The sequence below is a fragment of the Hoplias malabaricus genome, chromosome 6 (genome assembly GCF_029633855.1).
Source record: "Hoplias malabaricus isolate fHopMal1 chromosome 6, fHopMal1.hap1, whole genome shotgun sequence".
Lineage (NCBI taxonomy): Eukaryota > Metazoa > Chordata > Actinopteri > Characiformes > Erythrinidae > Hoplias > Hoplias malabaricus.
In genome coordinates, this window is record NC_089805.1 from 18455465 (window position 1) to 18475544 (window position 20080).

The 20080-nt window shown below is 36.8% G+C and overlaps 1 protein-coding gene across 1 annotated transcript in view; it reads left to right on the forward strand.

Annotated features, from left to right (window-relative positions):
• The window catches only part of LOC136699386 (uncharacterized), a 32464-nt gene extending 22364 nt beyond the window's left edge, over positions 1 to 10100 (forward strand). Inside the window, exons 11-18 of the mRNA XM_066674083.1 lie at positions 1709 to 1801; positions 4050 to 4151; positions 5054 to 5203; positions 8206 to 8307; positions 8426 to 8509; positions 9299 to 9385; positions 9639 to 9707; positions 9902 to 10100. Of these exons, the coding sequence (XP_066530180.1) occupies positions 1709 to 1801; positions 4050 to 4151; positions 5054 to 5203; positions 8206 to 8307; positions 8426 to 8509; positions 9299 to 9385; positions 9639 to 9707; positions 9902 to 9983 (769 nt within the window). The 3' untranslated portion in view covers positions 9984 to 10100. The remainder of the gene's footprint in view (positions 1 to 1708; positions 1802 to 4049; positions 4152 to 5053; positions 5204 to 8205; positions 8308 to 8425; positions 8510 to 9298; positions 9386 to 9638; positions 9708 to 9901) is intronic.
• The last annotated feature ends 9980 nt before the right edge of the window (positions 10101 to 20080 follow it).

The window sequence follows — 20080 nt, forward strand, 5'->3', positions numbered from 1 at the left end:
AAAAAGCAAGAATAAAAATCATAAACGTCCAATAAAACATTTAAAAAACATAAAAAGAGTAAAACAATTGAAAATAATACAATAAAAGAAAAGAACTAAAGTGCCGTTACAGAATAAAAGTGCTGAGTATTTTAAATGGAGCTGTAGCTGCTTAAACAGGAATGTTTTAGGTCTTGATTTAAAAGCGTCTAAAGTCGGGGCTCTTCTAATATTCTCAGTCGGCTGGTTCCATTTATGAGCAGCATAGGAGCTAAACGCTGCTACCCCATGTTTAATCCTCCCCTGAGGTAGGACTAACGGACTAGTTCCTAAAGATCTGAGCGCTCTGCTCAGCTCATATCTCTGTAGATCTGATAAATACACTGGTCCTACCTCATTTAGACACTTATAGACCTGTAATAACACCTTAAAGTCTATTCTGTAACAGACTGGTATCCAGTGTAAGGATTTGAGGATGTGGGTGATGTGATCTCTTCTTTTGCTCCGAGTGAGAACTCTGGCAGCGCTATAAAAAGCACTTTGCAATACAAATATTACAGCGAGATCAAATAGAGTATAATAATTACAATTAAATTAAATTTGAATAAATGCATGATTAAGTAAAACAAAGTAGAATGAGGAAAAGCAAGCAATTAATCTTTTAACACATAAAATATTATGAAATCATGTGAAAAATCATTTAAACAAATCTGTGTTACTCTTCTTAATCTATTCGTAATAAATTGATGTGAGAGGAAGGTTTCCCTATTCCCTATTTTGCCACATGATGCCACCAATTCCCGCTCTCTCAGCAATGTTTTTACGTGTAAGCATGAGACAAACCTTGCTTAAATGTAAGCTCGTTTTTACACCTAGTATTCCTTTATGAATCACAGTTTCTGTGTGACATTTCAGATCTGTTTTTTTGCATACGCACCCTTTTATAAATAAGGCCCTGAACTAAGAGAAGCATTGATAATCTTAGTAATAAGCAGGCAAAGTGATGACCAAAGGGACAGACAAAGAGTCTAGAATGCAGGTAGTCAATCTGCAACCTGTAATAAGCCTGATTACAAAGCTTTCGTTGATAAGGTGAAAAGTGGATTAGTAACTGGAAAGCAGGGCTCAGTGAGATCCAAGTGGCAGGTTGTAGGCTAAGATTTTAAATTCTACTAAGATTCTCATTAAAAAATGTCAAGGAGTAACTAAAGTTTATTTTTTTAGAGCAGTTGTGTAATTAAGAATATGGTCTTTATAAGCAACTCTGAAATGTCAGTTTAGTTTTCTTACTAAGGTGCTCCAAATGATGGCCCCTTCGTTTAATTAAAATGAACTCTGGGGTAAACCAAGGGGCACAGTGACGAAAAGCTACAACTCATGTTCAAAGAGGGACACAGAAAACAAAGTTCCAAATGCTGTGGGGTTTGATGACCTAAGAATTACGTGCAACTGCTCCAGGTTTCACATTCTTCTGACAATGCTCTTCTATTCAGATTATACAAGCTGCGTGTGTGTTTATGTGCAATTGAACATCAGAATGGTGATAGCAACTGAATTTAATTTGTAGAAGAATTGTCTACTACCCATATAAAATAATGCACAGTTGTTAAAACAGATATTGCACTACTGCATGCCTTCTACACCAGGTTAATTTGTCTGAATGCACCAATAATAAATGATAAATACAAAAACTGCAAGACTGAGAAATATGGATGTGTTCTTTTCACAGTGTATTAGCAGAGAAAAACTATGGAGAAAAGCAGGAAATATCTGAAATCATTTCGAAAGCATATAGGTGCGAATTGCTCACTGATGCTTTAACGTAAGTAGTTATTCTTTCCTATATTTTCCTATTAATATTCACATAATATTGCAATATCTAAATGTAGTATGCCTGTAAAGGGGTAGAAATCTCACAAGTGTTTCTCCTACGTAGCTTTATGCGGTGTGAATGCCATTGATTTGTCTGATTACCTCAGATAAACTAGAAACATTTATAGAAATAGTTGAGGATTTTTTTAATGTTTTAGAAACAAAATTGACCAGATTTGGTGTCACAATTCACACATTGAAAATAAATATTTGTTCATGAAATATGCTATTTAAGGTTTGAAATGTTTTAACATGTATCATGTTCAGTTAAAGGAAATTGTCTCTCACATGGAGACCACCACCTCTCCTCACTAGTAAATGTAAATTTAAATATTAGCATAATATAAAAACTCCAGTGTCACTTTGCATTATGTTAAAAAGTTACATGACAACACGGCCAAAAGGTATGGTCCAAAATTTCTTGGAAACTAGACTACAGTGTCATGTTGAAAGGGATTTTTTTTGACAGCACCTGGTGATCTACCTTGTCAATTGCTTAAAGAATGCATTGAATAAAACACCTTAAAAGTTATTAAGTTATTCCTACCTGCATTTTAAATTAACCTTTTGATGTGCTTACCTGTGATCTAGTGAGAATTAACATTTCTCACTACTCTACAGTCCCTATATTTTTTAAGCATATATACTAGTCCAAATAATCATAATTTCTAAAAGCCTGTGTCATTGTTGCCTTAAAATGCCATAAATCGTGGTCTACAATCAGCTTAATGCTTAGGGAAAAAAACGTGGAATACTCTGAAGATATAATGGGGGTTGCAAAAAAACTGGTTTGTTTTTTACTGCAGTAATGGATTTTCTTCTGTTAATAGCGACAACCAGTTCTCCTCCATATGCCAGGGGTCAATTCTAGGTTTGTTTTTATTTTACTGTTACCTGTTGCCACTGGGGCAGATTATTCACAGGTATGAGTTGTTCACTGTCATGCAAATGGTTTTCAGTTGTAAATTCCTCTGGAATTTATAAATTGGTGCTTTATGTTGAGATCAGAAAGTGAGTCTCGGACATCAATAGGTGGATGGTAAACAGTTTCTTACAAACAACTGACAATAAGATGGAGATTGTTTGGCTCACCCAAGTCAGTACAGATGCTCATGTTAACACTGTGGTGCCACATGGAAAATTCCAATCTGTGATGACCTCCACTCTTCTGGGTGCTCAGTGCTGTGCTGCTACTCCTTTGGTTCCCCAGTGTATAGGGTTGTATAAGAATTTAATAGAGTGAATTTCAGATTTTTAAGACTAAAGTGAACACACAGAGACTCAAAAATGTCCATAGGTGTGAGTGTGAGTGAATGTGTGAATGTGTTTGTCACCCTGTGAAGGACTGGCACCGCCTTCAGGGTGTGTTCCCGCCTTGTGCCCAGTGATTCCGGGTAGGATCCAGACCCACCGCAACCCTGAATTGGAAAAGTGGTTACAGACAGTGAATGAATGAATGAACCCACTGAATAAATTTTTTTTTAAGTGGAGATTTTGTGATTGAATTTGCTTTATTGGGTTATTTCATTACATTTTTCTACAGTGAAATTCTGTGTGCAGAGAGTTCAAATGAACTCTCTTTTAAAGTACAGTGGTTAAATTGCACACAAAAAATATAAGCCATTTGTAATTCAGTAATTATTTATTCAACTATATTTTTTTATTTAACCTATTTATTTCAAAAACTTTATCAATAAAATAGTTAGATACAGGCATCCATTTGACTTCTATAGCTGGTTCAAATGCAGCAGACTGTCTCCTGAATTTTACCATATTTTCTTTGGCTTCTTCTCCATTTCAAGATACAACACAATGTTATTTATGGATTTAAATGGTTTGACTCCCTCCTGTAATGAGCGTATGCTTTGCCGCTGAGGTTTTCAGAGCCCTAAGATCTTCTTTAGACCTTTCCTTATTGTTCTATGTTCCAAAATTATTTAGAAAGGAGACAGTGGCCCCAAAAGTGTGTAACAATTTACCATTGGATATGGATGTAGCTGAGCTTAATTTTATAATTGTGTTTGTCTGTGAAATAATATTTGCCTTCCTTGATAGTGTCTTTTATGGGTGTACTTATAGGCACAATGGGTCAAATTTTTTCTTTCTTATTTTTAGTCATTTTTTTTAGTCACATTGTTCACTTATATTTCATTTTATTCTGTGACACTGATCATTTCCTTAATGTGATTTTTTTTCAGGTTACATTTTGAGTATTTTTTTGACTTCTATATTGTTGCCTATGGCATAATTGAAACACCCCTGCGTTTAATTGGTCGTGAGAGGAGATACAAAACTAATAAGTAAGTCATTTCTTTCCACATGTATCTCATCATGAAACAAAAAATGTTTTTATTAATTTATTTTCTGTGACTGTTTACTCTTCTTAAGGGTCATCCTAGAACACACCCTGGACAGGGCACTGGTCCATCAGAGAACCTCACATTAACCCAGTCTCACATTTATACATGGCACCGGTTTTGGGACTAATTATATTTTTTTGTCACAGGATATAGTGTAGAAAACAAATACAGATACAATGAGCACACACATACAAAAAAAGTTTTCAACAACAAACAAAGTTTTCAAATGTAAAATTTGTATAATTCTTCCTATTATTGAGAAGTTTTCTAAAGACAGACCAAGTATTATTTTTCAACAACACAATGCTTTGCAAACATCCAGCAAGAAGTAACTTGAAAGCAAGTCCACCAGCTTCATGTATTGATCAGGTCAGAGTCCAGATTTACAACATACAGAGAATAGTTAGGCTGACATTAGACATGTTTTTAATTCTTTGAGTGTCAACACTGAGCTCCCTTGGATTACATAGTAATCCAACAAAATGTTTCTTTTCCTAAATAGGAAATATTAGTAAACGTATAGATTTTTGCAGGGGGTCTGGGGCCATAGCTCTTTATAAGAAAAATGTAAACTGTAAAATATTATTACTTATACATTATTTGATGAACTACAGAGGAATCTCTCTCTATTTCTCTCTCTCTCTCTCTCTCTCTCTCTCTCTCTCTCTCTCTCTCTCCTTTTTTTCCTTCTTTCTGCAAGCATGAGATGCATATGATGTTCAAATTTAATCTTTACATTACTATTCCAAGTTGTAGCATACAATTTTCCTGTTATTTTGTGAGTTGGGGCACTGCATGCAATAACTTTTTTTCTTTGAAAAAACATCTTTGATATTTTGAAGGGCTTTAGAAAAAGTAGCTGTTATTGCTTTTGCACCTATCTGGGAAAAGCTGTGGGAAATGGAGGTATTTCCTGCAACCAAAAGACTGTACTATCGAGCTGTGAATATATCCTCTGCCCTTGTAGAAGAGGAAGATTTTCAGACTTTCAGGTAACAGATAAACTAATGTCTTAAACATTGACTAATGAAAATGATGATAACTAATTCTCATAAATTATAATTGATGAGATTTCACATGTAAAATAGATTACATCATATATTCATAAGCATCATCTTTTTTTTTTAGTTCATCTCAGGTTTGGTATATTTTAGAACACAAAAGCCTAGTTTTCTTGTAGTTTATAATCTTAGTGTGCACAATGTTAGAATACAATGTTAGAAATAAAATAGTTGTAAACACTGAACGATCACTAGATTACTGCCTACCGTGTGTATGTATGTATGTGTGTGTATATATATAGATATTGCGGTATCCTCATTTTTAATACCGTCATACCATCTGAAAATATTAACATGGTATGGTATGGTGTTACTATGGGTGGGGGGCACTGTCAGGCTGAATTGAGCCTCGTGTTCAAAGATTTGAGAGAAGGGGAATCACTACTCTACACTGTTTAGAAGCATAACTGGTCAGCTAACTCAATGTGTGTGAAAACCTGAAAGAAAGCCCTTCATTTTAAATGAAAAGTAACCACATTTAAGCATTTTATAAAGTCATTTCTAATAAGTACTTCATACAACCAACAGATATCATTTCAGTGTTTTCCATACTATGTACCTATGAAATATGAAGTGATATTGCTGTATTACAGCATCCAAAATCCCCATAATTGTGCATTGTTTTTAATGATAACTCAAGTTAACTGCTTTATAAAGCAGTAAACCAGAGTCATTGTTAGAAACAATGGACAATTTTGGGGGATTTGGATGCCATTAACTCCAAAACTATACTATACTAATATCACTAAAATCACTGGACTGATATCTGTTGGTTATATGGACAACTTAGCATTATATATTACTATTTTTATAAACTGCTTAAATGTGGTTACTTTTCCTTTGAAATGAAAGGCATTCTTTCAGGTTTTCACATGTATTACTGCTCAGTTAGTACTATTGGTGAACTAAAAAAGGTGTTTCTCAAAAGGTGGCTGGCTTAACCGCAGAGTCCATAGGCTTGCTGCAGGCACTGATTACGTTTGCCAACGTACAGGGTGTCATCCGGGCACATAGGCTTAGATTCACTAAAGTGTTGCGAATAAGAATAGAAACGTCATTATTCAAGTGTGTTTATTATATTGTGTAAATGGGACAGCGAAGATAAAAAAAATTCACATACTTAACATTCAATATTTTCAGAACATTCTGAATGAGAAAACCAGCTGTTTTTGTTTTGTTTTACTTCAGAAGACATAGAAAAACCAAAAAATATTTGTCTCCTGTATTGTTTTTTTTTTGTATTTAAAAAGACAACAATACTCAAAATAGATTTAATTAAAACTAAACATAAGACTAAAATTTAATGTTGAATAAAAACTATAAAAAATGTTTTTGTACAACATTTAATTTTAGTCTTATGTTCAATTTTGGTTAATTCTATTATGTATTTTGTAAAATTTTTCCTTGAGAGAAACGATTCACACGTGGAACTCACCTTGGTCAACATGAGCAAAACAACAAACAAAAACAGTATATAAATAAATGGCTGTATGAATGAAGAATTGTGGTGTTAAAATGAGTGTGCTGTAGTTGATAGTATCATATTATGAATGCGTAAATAGCTTTTTTAAATGGCTCTATGGGAGATGAGTTTGTTCTGGAGGATTTGTGCAGGGTGTAGCTGCAGTCTCATGGTCAAAGTGGATCAGATATCAGGCAGGCAGGGAAAGAACACTCCAGAAAATCTTTCTCCAGCATCAGGTCAGATTTGATGGGCAGTTGTTCAGCTCAGCATACGTAAACAAAGATATTTGTTTCTGGGTGGAATCCTTTGGAATGCTAGACTTTTGGAACTAAGGCTGTTAATACAGCATGTAAAAGTGGCCCCAATCTGATCTGTTTTTTGTCATTTGTGTGGCTTTGTGAACAGCACAAATCACATTGAATCTGACTTTTTAAAATCAGATTTTGGCTGCTTATATATGGAATATTGAAATTACATCCATATCTGATCTGTAGCAATGCCACTCTGTCTGAACGGTCAGATCAAATTTTATGTGACTTTGAGGTGTTTAGGACATGGAGACTCTGTCATATTTTGACTGGTCAAAGCATTTTTGTTTTGTAAAAAATATTCGGGAATTAAAAACTTGAGAAATTTCTTAATACAGGTTTCTGTCTCTCTTTTATGAGAAAGTAAACTTGTGGAAATTTGTATTGAATTTTTTCATAAAACACAAGAAGAACTTTTAAAAAAAAACAATTTTATGTTGTTCATGGCTGTATGAAGCTGTATAAATGTGGATCATAGAAATATTAAACTCATTTTACCTGTGTTCTTCTCTTTCTCTTTGGATATCCAGGAAATTTGCGCTTAGAATGAAATAAATATTTGCTCACATTTTAATATTCTTTACAGTCTTTAATTAATACTCTGTTTTTAACATAGAGCTCATTTGGAATAAATAAAAGGTTCATTTTGTGATTAGTGCTGCACATTAACATACCAGACCGGTCTCATTCCTTCATTTCAAAAACAAAAGTGCTTTGTGTGAAAAAGACAGACATTTCCTTCCGGTCAGCGTCTGAAGCGTCGTTCTTTTGCACATGTGGGTCAGTTTAGGAGTGAGATATTTTCAGGCTAATGTCAGATATAGCCTAGATTACATTATATCGGCAGTGTGAACAACAGAACAAAAAATCAGATTTGGGCCAATTTTACCTGCTGTGGGATCCCATAAACTTAATTGTAAGTGATCTATCACTACAGTGGCGATCCTGATGTTCTGTTCAGTGAACGTTTTATTCTGTGGGTGTACGAGCTGGCATTAAGGTATTCTCAGCTGATCAAAGTGATCTAAAAGGGTTGTAATGTATCAACATATTCTAGCTCAGACCAAAGCAAATGTTTAACAGAATATAAAGGATTAATGCATTTAATCAACATTTGCCTGAGATGTGCACATGCATGGTGTCACATGTTTGTCTCACAGAGGCATCATCATGGAAAAATGGAGACCTTTTAAGGAAGAGGCATTTCGAGTGTTGAGAGAAGAGAGAGTGAATGCAAAAGTAATAATTATTCCAACATTAAGGTAAAACATCATTGTAATATGTAATTTTGTAGAATTTGCTGGAAATATTATTCACAGCTTTGAACTTAAGAACAGCTTTTCATATTCTCACTCCTTTTTTTTTTTTTTTTTTTACAAGGGCAAGCCTGAGATTGTTTTCAAACTACTCAAGTCAACTGATCAATGAATATGTTGATGACGCTGAAGCAGAACAGCTTGCAAAGTAAGTACTGTCTACCAGGAAAAACTAGCACAGAGCAGCATAACTTGTCACTTGTGTGTGACAAAAAAACAGCAACTTTACAGGAGAAGAAAAAACGTAACTTTCATAAAGCATCTTAACTTTCAAGGGAAGTTAATGTAAAAAAGATTCTTGAGCATTTCTGTTGATCCATTCATCATGAAATTTTCACACAGTGTGTAGGACAGCTGCTGTGTTGATGTAGCATGATGTCAGTGTCAGTGTTAGTTTGAAGTTGCCACTGAATTAAATATTTGTTATTACTATGCTAAATTATATTAAAGATTTTTATTATCTTGCTGATTAATGTTAGGAGGGTGGCATGGTGGCACAGCAGGTAGTGTCGCAGTCACACAGCTCCAGGGGCCTGGACGTTGTGGGTTCGATTCCCGCTCCGGGTGACTGTCTGTGAGGAGTTGGTGTGTTCTCCCAGTGTCCGCATTGGTTTCCTCCGGGTGCTCCGGTTTCCTCCCACAGTCCAAAAACACACATTGCAGGTGGATTGGCGACTCAAAAGTGTCCATAGGTGTGAATGTGTGTCTGTGTTGCCCTGTGAGGGACTGGGCCCCCCCGCATTGCGCCCAGTGATTCCAGGTGGGCTATGGACCCACCGCGACCCTGAATTGGATAAGCGGTTACAGATAATGAATGAATGAATTATTATTGTTTATTATCTAAATGATTAATGTTGTGCATAAACTTTATAAATTCCACGACAAAAAAGAAGAAATAACTTATGTACATTATTTCTTTTCTTTATACACATAAAAGGAAATTGGAAGAAATGAGAAAGATCTGCACTGAAACACTACTGGCCAAAGGAATAATAACTCAGAAGCAGCTGGAAGAGGCCCAAAGGTATGGAATAAGAAATATTATACATTGTTATGTTGATTTCACGCTTGCTTTTTCTGTAAGTCACTAAAAAACTAAATGTCTACTTTCATTGCTATAGTTGGATTTGGAAATATATATGTTACACTTGCAGATATATACAAACATGAAAATTAAAACATTGTTAATTTCTGATGAAATGACATGGCATAGCCCCTGAAATGCAATGTTAGACTTTTAAACATTTTAACTTTTTTTCTGTATTCCCTACCCTTAGTGAATTTGTAGAAGGATTTTTCAAGTTTTTAAATATGGCTGGTGAACAAAGAATGCATGACTCATTATGGTAGGACATGCTTGCTCCTATCTATCTATCTATCTATCTATCTATCTATCTATCTATCTATCTATCTATCATTCAATGTTTAAAAAATACAAAAAAGAAAAAAAACAAAAAACAAAGAACAATGACCATGAGTTCTGGAGTAGGAAGATAATGCTGTAAGAAAGTGTTGTTAATAATGTGTGTGTTTCTTTCAGGACACTGTATAAAGCTTCTCTGGTGTTTCTTAATTTCATTTATTCTCCTCTGGCTGAGGCATGGAACTTCATATCTGTGTGATATGCTGAAAGAGAACAGTGGTCTTCTGGACAGCAGTTGAATATTTGGGTGAATCCTCACATTTCCTTTGACATTAACTGAATAAAGAATTAAGCAAACATACTGAAGAGTGTTTTTGTTTTAATTTGAATCTCACTTCTTATAGATCAGTCTTTGGTCATTTGATGAACAAGCAAGAATTTCACAATAAGACTTAAAAAGTATAAGCAGGCTACTGGGCCAGCTTAGAAAAGGCATTTTCGCGTAGACACCTAATATTAAAACGCGCATGCGCGAGTAGGAACTATTACTTCAGCCGTATTTTACAGAGAGAACATAAGGTGGCGCTACTGCACCGTCTGTGGTTAGTTCAGATATATTTCACATTCCAGTTTGTAAACTAAATTTGGACTGCGTTTCCACTGAGATAAACTTGTTTGCGAACCAGAAAAATGATTTCCCAGCTGGAACAATAGGTTCTTCAGTGCGAACCGTGGCTGAATAATAGGAAATAAGACAGAAACACGCCAGGTTTGTGAGTTCGGCGTGACGCTGGTACGAGCATCGGTTCGTGTTGATTTCGTTCACAAGCTCAGCAGGACGGTTCGGAACTCTGTTAACATAAACCTACGTGCTCTATCTCACAGAGAGAGGACGACTGCTGAATTTGTCTTATTTCATGTGAAAGTGTAACTTTATGGTGGGGAGCCATTTTGTGGCGGTAGTATGTTTATAAAACTCCATAAAGCTGCACAATATTGCGTTTTATTATTATTATTTTTTGTATCCAGATAGCAATGAATGTTTGGCCCAAATGTGTCCCATATCTAGAGATAAACGGGCGCATGCGTGTGCTGTCCCTAGACGTCTGGCTTATTTTTTGGTGTGTTTGCTTGTTTTACAATACAATGTCATTTAAATACGTTTTTTTAATCTGAAGATTATATAGGGGATTATCTTTCAGATGTCCCGAATTCAAGCGGTTCGGTTGTCGACCAGATGGTCCCAGAAGAAAGAGTTAAAAATGAGAATCCAGATACAAACTTGTTCTAAAAGAAGAGGTAGCTGCTTCCCCCTCCCAGTAATGTCTAACGTGCGCTCAATACAAAACAAAATGACTGAACACGCCACACTTGTAAAATATGACAGAGAATTTAGTCAAGTCAATTTTATATATTTTACAGAAACCTGGCTTTTAGAAGATGTGATTAACACTGATCTGGCGGGATACTCACTTGTCCGATATGATAGAGATGCCAGACAAACTGCAAAATCTATTGGAGATGGACTGTGTATATTTGTTAATACCAGCTGGGCAACTAATTTCATGGTACACAAAACTGACTGCTCTACTAATTATGACATCCTGACAGTCTCCTTAGACATTATCTCCCTCGTGACTTTATAATTATTCTGGTATACATACCTGGCCCACATCATGCACTAGCAGGTAAGTGCATAGCTCACAGCTCTACATTAGCTCAACATTATTCTGCAGATGATCCAGTTTTGTACTGGGTGATTTTAATAGATGTATTATCTCTACTCACCTGCCAGACCTAGAGCAATATGTATACTGTCCAACCAGACTTAAAAAGGCTCAAGATCAGTGCTTTGGAAATGTGAGGGGTGTCTATGTGTCTAGGTGCCACCCATCTTGGAGTTATCTGATCACAATGTTATTCATATTCTGCCAAGCTATCAGCAGAGGTTAAAAAGGGAGAAACCTATTTTCAAAAAATATTCAGGGCTGGATAATAATCCAGAGCTGATGAATTGTACTGTTACCAGTCATGTAAACTTTTGTGTTGACTCAATCTTCAAAATTAAAAAATGCATCCAATCCATGGATTAACAAAGGACTAAAATAGCATCTAAACCAGAAGGGAATTGCTTTCCTGAAAGGAGACAAACAAAATGTGAGACATTTGGAAAAAGAAATAAACATGGTTAAAAAAAAGCAAAAACTGTTTATAAAGATAGAGGAGAAACTGAGGAATGGTAATGTGAAAGATTTAAATACAACCTCTGTGTGAGGAACCCATTTAAGTTTTCAAATGACCTGAATATGTTTTACTCAAGATTTCTTAAACATGATTTTCGTAATAAATTTGATTCTGTTTGTGCAGGCCAATTAACAAGTCCAGGGACTTTTTATGGATGTATCTTGCAGCCTCATCTTCTTTTGCAACGCTTGTGTGACCTGAATGTCAGTGATAGCCTTGTTTTATGGATTAGACAATTCTTGAGAGAGAGCTGGCTTGTTCTGAACACTGGTGTTATCTCCCCTTTTATTTTCCAAATATACAAATGACATACAATATAACACCAATGACAGCTTGCTTGAAGAATGTAACCAGCTTGAGGACAGCTTCCTTGATCTTAATGTTAGTAAGACCAATGGGAGGATGTTAACAAGAAGTGCAGTGCCCAACTTCAAACTAATTTTCATGAATGGGCAGGAAGTGGAACAAGTTAACCATTTTAGAAACTTGGGAACACTTATTGACAATAGACTTAGTTTTCAGATAAATGAGGATTATCTCTACAAAAAGGCGAGACATTTCAGATTCTGCCATCGGGCAAGAAACTTAAAGTTCCACTAGCATTGTATAATTTGTTCCCTCTGCTGTGACCATCTCGAACAAGGATATAATAAATCATCTTCCTACAAAGTCTCTCTCTCTCTCTCTCTCTCTCTCTCTCTCTCTCTCTCTATATATATATATATATATATATATATATATATATATATATAGGTACAGAATCAAATGTTTTAGATATTGTTTTGTATCATGTTTTTTACAATCCCTAATTCCAGTGAAGTTGGGAAATTGTGTAAAACATAAATAAACACAGTATACGATGATTAGCAAATCCTTTTCAACCTATATTCAATTGAATACACCACAAAGTCAAGATATTTAATGTACAAAAGAATAAACTTTTTTTTTTTTTGCGCAAATATTCACTCATTTTAAATTTGAGGCCTGCAACACGTTCCCAAAGAGTTGGAACAGGGGCATGTTTACCACTCTGTTACATCCTTTTAACAACACTCAATAAGCATTTGGCAACTGAGGACAATAATTGTTGAAGGTTTGTAGGTGGAATTCTTTCCCATTCTTGCTTGATGTACAACTTCAGCTGCTCAACAGTCTGGGGTTTCCATTGTCATATTTTGCGCTGCATAATGCGCCACAAATTTTCAATGGGAGACAGGTCAGGACTGAGGCAGGAGTCAAGTACCCGCACTCTTTTACTACGAAGCCACGCTGTTGTAACACGTACAGAATGTGGCTTAGCATTGTCTTGCTGAAATAAGTAGGGACGTCCCTGAAAAAGACGTTGCTTCGATGGCAGCATATGTTGCTCCAAAACCTATATGTACCTTTCAGCATAAATGGTGTCTTCACAGATGTGCAAGTTACCCATGCCATATGGGCACTAACAATTCGGACAGTCCTTTTCCTCTTTGGCCTGGAAAGCACGTTGTCCATGATCTCCAAAAACCTGAAATGTGGACTTGTCAGACCACATGACACTTTTCCACTTTGTGTCAGTCCATTTCAGATGAGCTCAGGCCTAGAGAAGCCAGCGGTGTTTCTGGATGGTGTTAATATGTTCACTGACAATGTTTTCTGAAGTGTTCCTGAGCCTATGTGGTAATATCTGTTACAGAATGATGTCAGTTTTTAATGCTGTGCCGCCCGAGGGATCAAAGGTCACGGGCATTCAATGTTGGTTTTACTTGCAGAGATTTCTCTAGATTCTCTGATTCTTTTGATCATATTATGGACTGTAGATGATGAAATCTCTAAATTCCTTGCAATTGTACGTTGAGAAAAATTACTCTTCAACTGATGGACAATTTGCTCACGAAGTTGTTCACAAAGTTGTGGACATCTTTGCTTGTGAATGACTGAGCCCTTTGGGGATGCTCCCTTTATACCCAATCATGACACTCAACTGTTTACAATTAACCTGTTCAACTGTGGAATGTTCCAAACAGGTGTTTTTTGAGCATTCCTCAACCTCCCCAGTCTTTTGTTGCCCCTGTCCCAACTCTTTTGGAAAGTGTTGTAGGCCTAAAATTCAAAATGAGTGAATATTTGCAAAAAAAAAAAAAAACCCAAAAAAACAATATCCATTTGAACATTAAATATCTTGTGTTTGTAGTGTATTCAGTTGAATATAGATAAATATATATCACTGCTATCTATCTATCTATCTATCTACATTTGGCCCACATGCAGCCTATACAGAATATGCCAGTACCATAACTGAGCCGTAGTCCCAGTTCGATTTTGCCCAAATGTGCCTGCTTTCTGGGTAGTCTGTTTTATTTGCTGAAAGAATAACAGCATTTTCATGTGCAGCTGTTTGTCATGTGTAATGACCAACTGGGTCACCAGAGGTTCTCATCACCAGAATATTAGCTGTTCCCCTAAGCAACGGATTCAGTATACTCATGTGTTTCCAATACCTCATTAACTCCTCTACTTATACTTCCCTCACACAGACATTTATGGCAAAGCATTGCAAGTATATTCTGCAAGCCAAGCATACTTAGTTATTTGCCCTCTTGTTTTTTGATCTATGCCTGCCTTTTTGACTCTAGATTTTGGGCTTTGCCTTGGAACTGTTTGCCTGTTTTCTGTGATTCCTGATCTAACTGTTTGCTCTGCCCTTGACTCTGCTTTTTGGATTTTGTGTTATTAAAGCCTGCATATGGATCCTACAAACTTGTTTGCCTTAGCTTCATTACACTACTAGTCAAAGGCTACATGGATCTGGATCTCTTTCCTGAAGTCTACAGTTCAAAGCATTAGTAAGGTGGACTTGTGTATTTATTATAGGGCAACGGTGTAGCCTTGAGCAGTTAATGTTTGATTTTCAACAGAACTTGTTTTTAGCCTTGTTGCAGCATGTCTGTTTATCTTGGTGAAGCTTCTGGGACAAGAGGTACTTACTTAGCGTGACCAGATCTGAGATTGTGAAAAAGAGGTCACACCGTTGTATGCTTAGCTGAACCTTTGTGTGCTTTTACACTTTTATTTGCTACACATGGGAAAACATGGGAATTTCTTTTTTAATTCATCCAAGAACTTATATTTACGTTTCAGCATAGCTGTTCGAGATGAGGGTGGGTACATGAGATTTGCCTGACATAAACAAGGACTACTGATGTGCAGACTGACCAATTAAATGTTTACAGAGAAGGTTATCCACCAATAACGGTAGCTCTACAGTCAGACCGTGCAATCCAAAGATTTTAGGCTACTTCACCACTCCCCCTTCTCACTCAAGCGAACCAAACGGAGTAGGGGAGGGCGATACCAGTTTGTGAACAAAACGCTTCTCGAAATTCTATGTAAGCTCTAGAAACATTTTTTTTTAAGTCTAAAAAAGAGGACATGTCTGGGTAAAAGAGGACGTCTGGTCATCCTATACTTACTCAGAGAGCTTACCCTGAGGAGTGAGCTTTATACAAATAAATGTAATTCCCTTCAAATGCTGTATTTATATCTATGTGCAGCCGCCCACAATAATATTTAATTGTCTTGAATTGTCAGCATGTATTGGTCATTGTTGGTCTACTTGCAGTAAACCTGAGGAGCTGGCCTTTTTCCAGGCAGTCCGGTGATGGCTATGCATAATTTTATATAAGTCAACTTAAATCTAAAAGTAATTTCTTAAGCATATATTACATTTATTTATATTTCTTTATTTTATAACACCGTATTAATTTAAAATATATTTTAACTTGTATATATTTTAAACTGCATTACATATAATAAATATTAAAAATAAGTCTGACATAATTTTGATGTAAAAATGCATATTTTAGACAAAATACTATACTATATAAAATATTATTCAATAATATACATATACACACACACACACAATTGTCGGTCCCCCTCAGTTAATGAAAGAAAAACCCACAATGCTCACAGAAATAACTTGAATCTGATAAATTGATAAATACAAATGCTATGAAAATTAACCAATGAAAGTCAGACATTGCTTTTCAATCATGCTTCAACAGAATTATTTTAAAAAAATCATGAAACAGGCCTGGACAGAAATGATGGCACCTTTACCTTAATATTTTGTTGCACTAACATTTAGACAATCACTGCAATCAAACGAATTCTGTAACTGTCAATGAGATTTCTGCACCTCTCAGCAGGTATTTTGGCCCCACTCCTCATGTGCAAACTGCTCCAGTTGTCTCAGGTTTGAAGGGTGCCTTTTCCAGACGGCATGTTTCAGCTCCTTCCAAAGATGCTCAATAGGATTTAGGTCAGGGCTCATAGAAGGCCACTTCAGAATAGTCCGGTGTTTTCCTCTTAGCCATTCTTGGGTGTTTTTAGCTGTGTGTTTTGGGTCATTATCCTGTTGCAAGACCCATGACCTGCGACAGAGACCAAGCTTTCTGACACTGGGCATCACATTTCTCTCTAGAATCCCTTGATAGAGATTGAGATTTCATTGTACCAGCACAGATTCAAGACACCCTGTGCCAGATGCAGCAAAGCAGCCCCAGAACATAACAGACCCTCCTCTATGTTTCACAGTAGGGACAGTGTTATTTCCTTGATATGCTTCATTTTTCCGTCTGTGAACAGAGTTCCAGAGTTGATGTGCCTTGGCAAAAAGTTCAGTTTTTGTCTCATCTGTCTATAGGACATTCTCCCAGAAGCTTTAGGGCTTGTCAACATGCAGTTTAGCAAATTCCAGTCTGGCTTTTTTATGATTTGTTTTCAACAGTGGTGTCCTTCTTGGTCGTCTCCCATGAAGTCCACTTTGGCTCAAACAATGTTGGATGGTCTTATAACCTTTACCTTTAACATGCTTGTCTATAATTTTCTTTCTAATCTCCTGAGACAACCCTTTCCTTCACCTCCTCTGGTCCATGTTGAGTGTGGTACACACCATGTCACCAAACAGCACACTGACTACCTGTAGCCAGTATATATATATATATATAATGACCACTGACTGATTACATGTTTGTAGACGCCTTTGATGCTAATTACACACCTTGATTTAACATGTGCCTTTGGTCACATTATTTTCAGGTGTACCATCATTTTTGTCCAGGCCTGTTTAATGAGTTTACTTTTTCAAACTAATTCTGTTGAACCATTGTTCAAATTCTATGTTGGATTTGCATTTGTTCATTTTCATAGAATTTTTATTTATTAATTTTGTCAGATTCAAGTTATTTCTGTGATCATTGTGGGTTTTTCTTTCATTAACCGAGGGGTACCAACAATTCTGTCATGTGTATATAATACATTGTTTAGAAATTAATTCAATTTTTTTTAAATTGGTGTTAGAGAACATTGGCACATTGGTGTTAGAGAAATTGTCAGAGTATGATTTATTTTCACATTTCTGGTAGTTTGCATATATGGACACCGGAGAGAGATTGTTCTTTGTAGTTCCTGGTTGTAGTGAGTTTTAGTGAAAGTAGTGTTCTTAACTTTGAACGGGTACTTGCTCATTGCTAGATGTAAGATAAAATGGCAACAAGTATTGTCAGAACCACTTTGAGGTCTGAAAGTCTGGACCAGGGCCCTTTTTTCAGCCCAGACGTGGGCCCTCTTTTCAGCCCGGGCATTTCATGCCCAAACCCGGCCCGCTTTTTCCATGAAAGAGGATTTTGAGTAAATGAAACAGCAGCTAGCTCTTACAATGAGTTTTTATTGGGTATAAGTTTAGGTATATGTTAAGTTAAGGTAACATAATATAAATCAGTTCACTTAAACAAAATGATTCATTCAAATTTAAAAGTTAAAAAATATAAAGATGAAAACGTATTTATTTTGTACAGGAGCAATAAGTTGAAATAAAAAAAATGTGAAATTAAAATTCATTATCTGTAACCACTTTTCCAATTCAGGGTCGCGGTGGGTCCAGAGCCTACCTGGAATAGTTGGGCGCAAGGCAGGAATACAGGCGCCAGTCCTTCACAGAGCAACACACACACATTCACTCACACACTCACACCTACGGACACTTTTGAGTTGCCAATTCCCCTACCAATGTGTTTTTGGACTGTGGGAGGAAACTGGAGCACCCGGAGGAAACCCACGCGAACACAGGGAGAACACACCAACTCCTCAGAGAGGGTCACCTGGAGCGGGAATCGAACCCACAACCTCCAGGCCCCTGGAGCTTTGTGACTGCGACACTACCTGCTGCGCCACCGTGCCACCCTGAAATTAAAATTCTTTAAAAAAATTATTTTCAACTTGAAAATGAGTATTTGTGACTAATGTTGTGTACATAATAAACTATGGTAAGTTGACATTGCAAACATTGCGCAGTAGCCTTACACTGACAATACTAAATTATTTCCATATCTCTCTTTACCGGTCTTCTGGAAAACAGATCTGTTAATTTTGCACATTTGGCAGAACCTTCCAAAGCCTTTTTTTTTAAATCCTGGCTCCACCTGGCCTCTTCCTGTAAGAATTAAGACATTGTTTATTGTACAGAGACAAGATGTCTGTGAGTATGTACAGGTGCTGGTCATAGAATTAGAATATCATGAAAAAGTTGATTTATTTCAGTAATTCCATTCAAATAGTGAAATTTGTATTTCATACTCATATATTACACACAGACTGATAATTTATTTTATTTTGATGATTATAACTGACAACTAATGAAAACCCCAAATTCAGTAAATTCTCAGAAAATTAGAATATTGTGAAATGGTTCAATATTAAAAACACCTGGTGCCACAATCTAATCAGCTAATTAACTCAAAACACCTGCAAAGGCCTTTAAATTGTTTCTCAGTCTAGTTCTGTAGGCTACACAATCATGGGGAAGACTGCTGACTTGACAGTTGTCCAAAAGACGACCACTGACACCTTACGCAAGCAGGGCAAGACACATAAGAACATTGTAAAGAGGCTGGCTGTTCACAGAGCTCTGAGTCCAAGTTCATTAATAGAGAGGCAAAGATAAAGAAAATATGTGGTAGAAAAAAGTGTACAAGCAATAGGGATAACCACACCCTGGAGAGGAATTTCAAACAAAACCCATTCAAAAATGTGGGGGAGATTCACAAAGACTGGACTGCAGCTGGAGTCAGTGCTTCAAGAACCACCATGCACAGACGTATGAAAGTAAAGTTTCCAGTCAGTGATGGTTTGGGGTGCCATGTCATCTGCTGGTGTTGGTCCGCTGTGTTTTCTGAGGTTCAAGTTCAAAGCAGCCATCTACCAGGATTTAGAGCACTTCCTGCTGCTGACCAACTTTATGGAGATGCAGATTTAATTTTCCAACAGGACCTGGCATCTGCACACAGTGCCAAATCTACTGGTACCTGGTTTAAGGACCATGGTATCCCTGTTCTTAATTGGCCAGCATTTCTAAAAATCCTTTTTTGTACTGGTGTTAAGTAATATTATAATAATAATATTCATTGTCACAACTTGCCAGGGTTCTGGAGTTTTGGGTTTGAGCCCTGCTCCAGGTGACTGTCTGAGGATTTTACTGTGTTCTCCCTGTGTCCATGTGGGTATCCTCTGGGCACTTTCCTCCCATGGTCCAGAAACACATGATGGTAGATGAATTGGCCACTAAAGTGTCCACAGGTGTGAGCGCGTGAGTAAATGTGAGTGCATGTCGCCCTGCGAAGAACTGAGGCTTTGCACCCAATGATTCTAGGTAGGAACCTTACACAACACAGCCCTGAACTGGATAAGCAGTTACAGACAATGAATAAATGAATAGTAATTCGCCTAAATGGACACTGGAGGGCGTAAGTTCCTAGTGGTTCTTGGTCACGGTTCCTCTCTGTGAAGAGTAGTGAGTGGAAAAAACCACCTCGTCACTTTGTCTACTCTTCGTGTCTCCACAACTTTAAGTGAAAGACGAGGCTTGCTTGTGCCTCTTTTTAGTGTGGAAGGGGTGTTTGAAAACCGGAGTGAGGGGAAGAGAGAACAATAAGTGTAATATTTGGCTCTGTCGCTAGGCCTTCTTTGGCCACTACAGGGTGGCACTGCCCCAACCCAGAGCTAATCTCAGTCTCAACGGACCACACCTGAGCAGAGAGATGACGCTGTGCAATCCTTTCAACCTAAGCACTA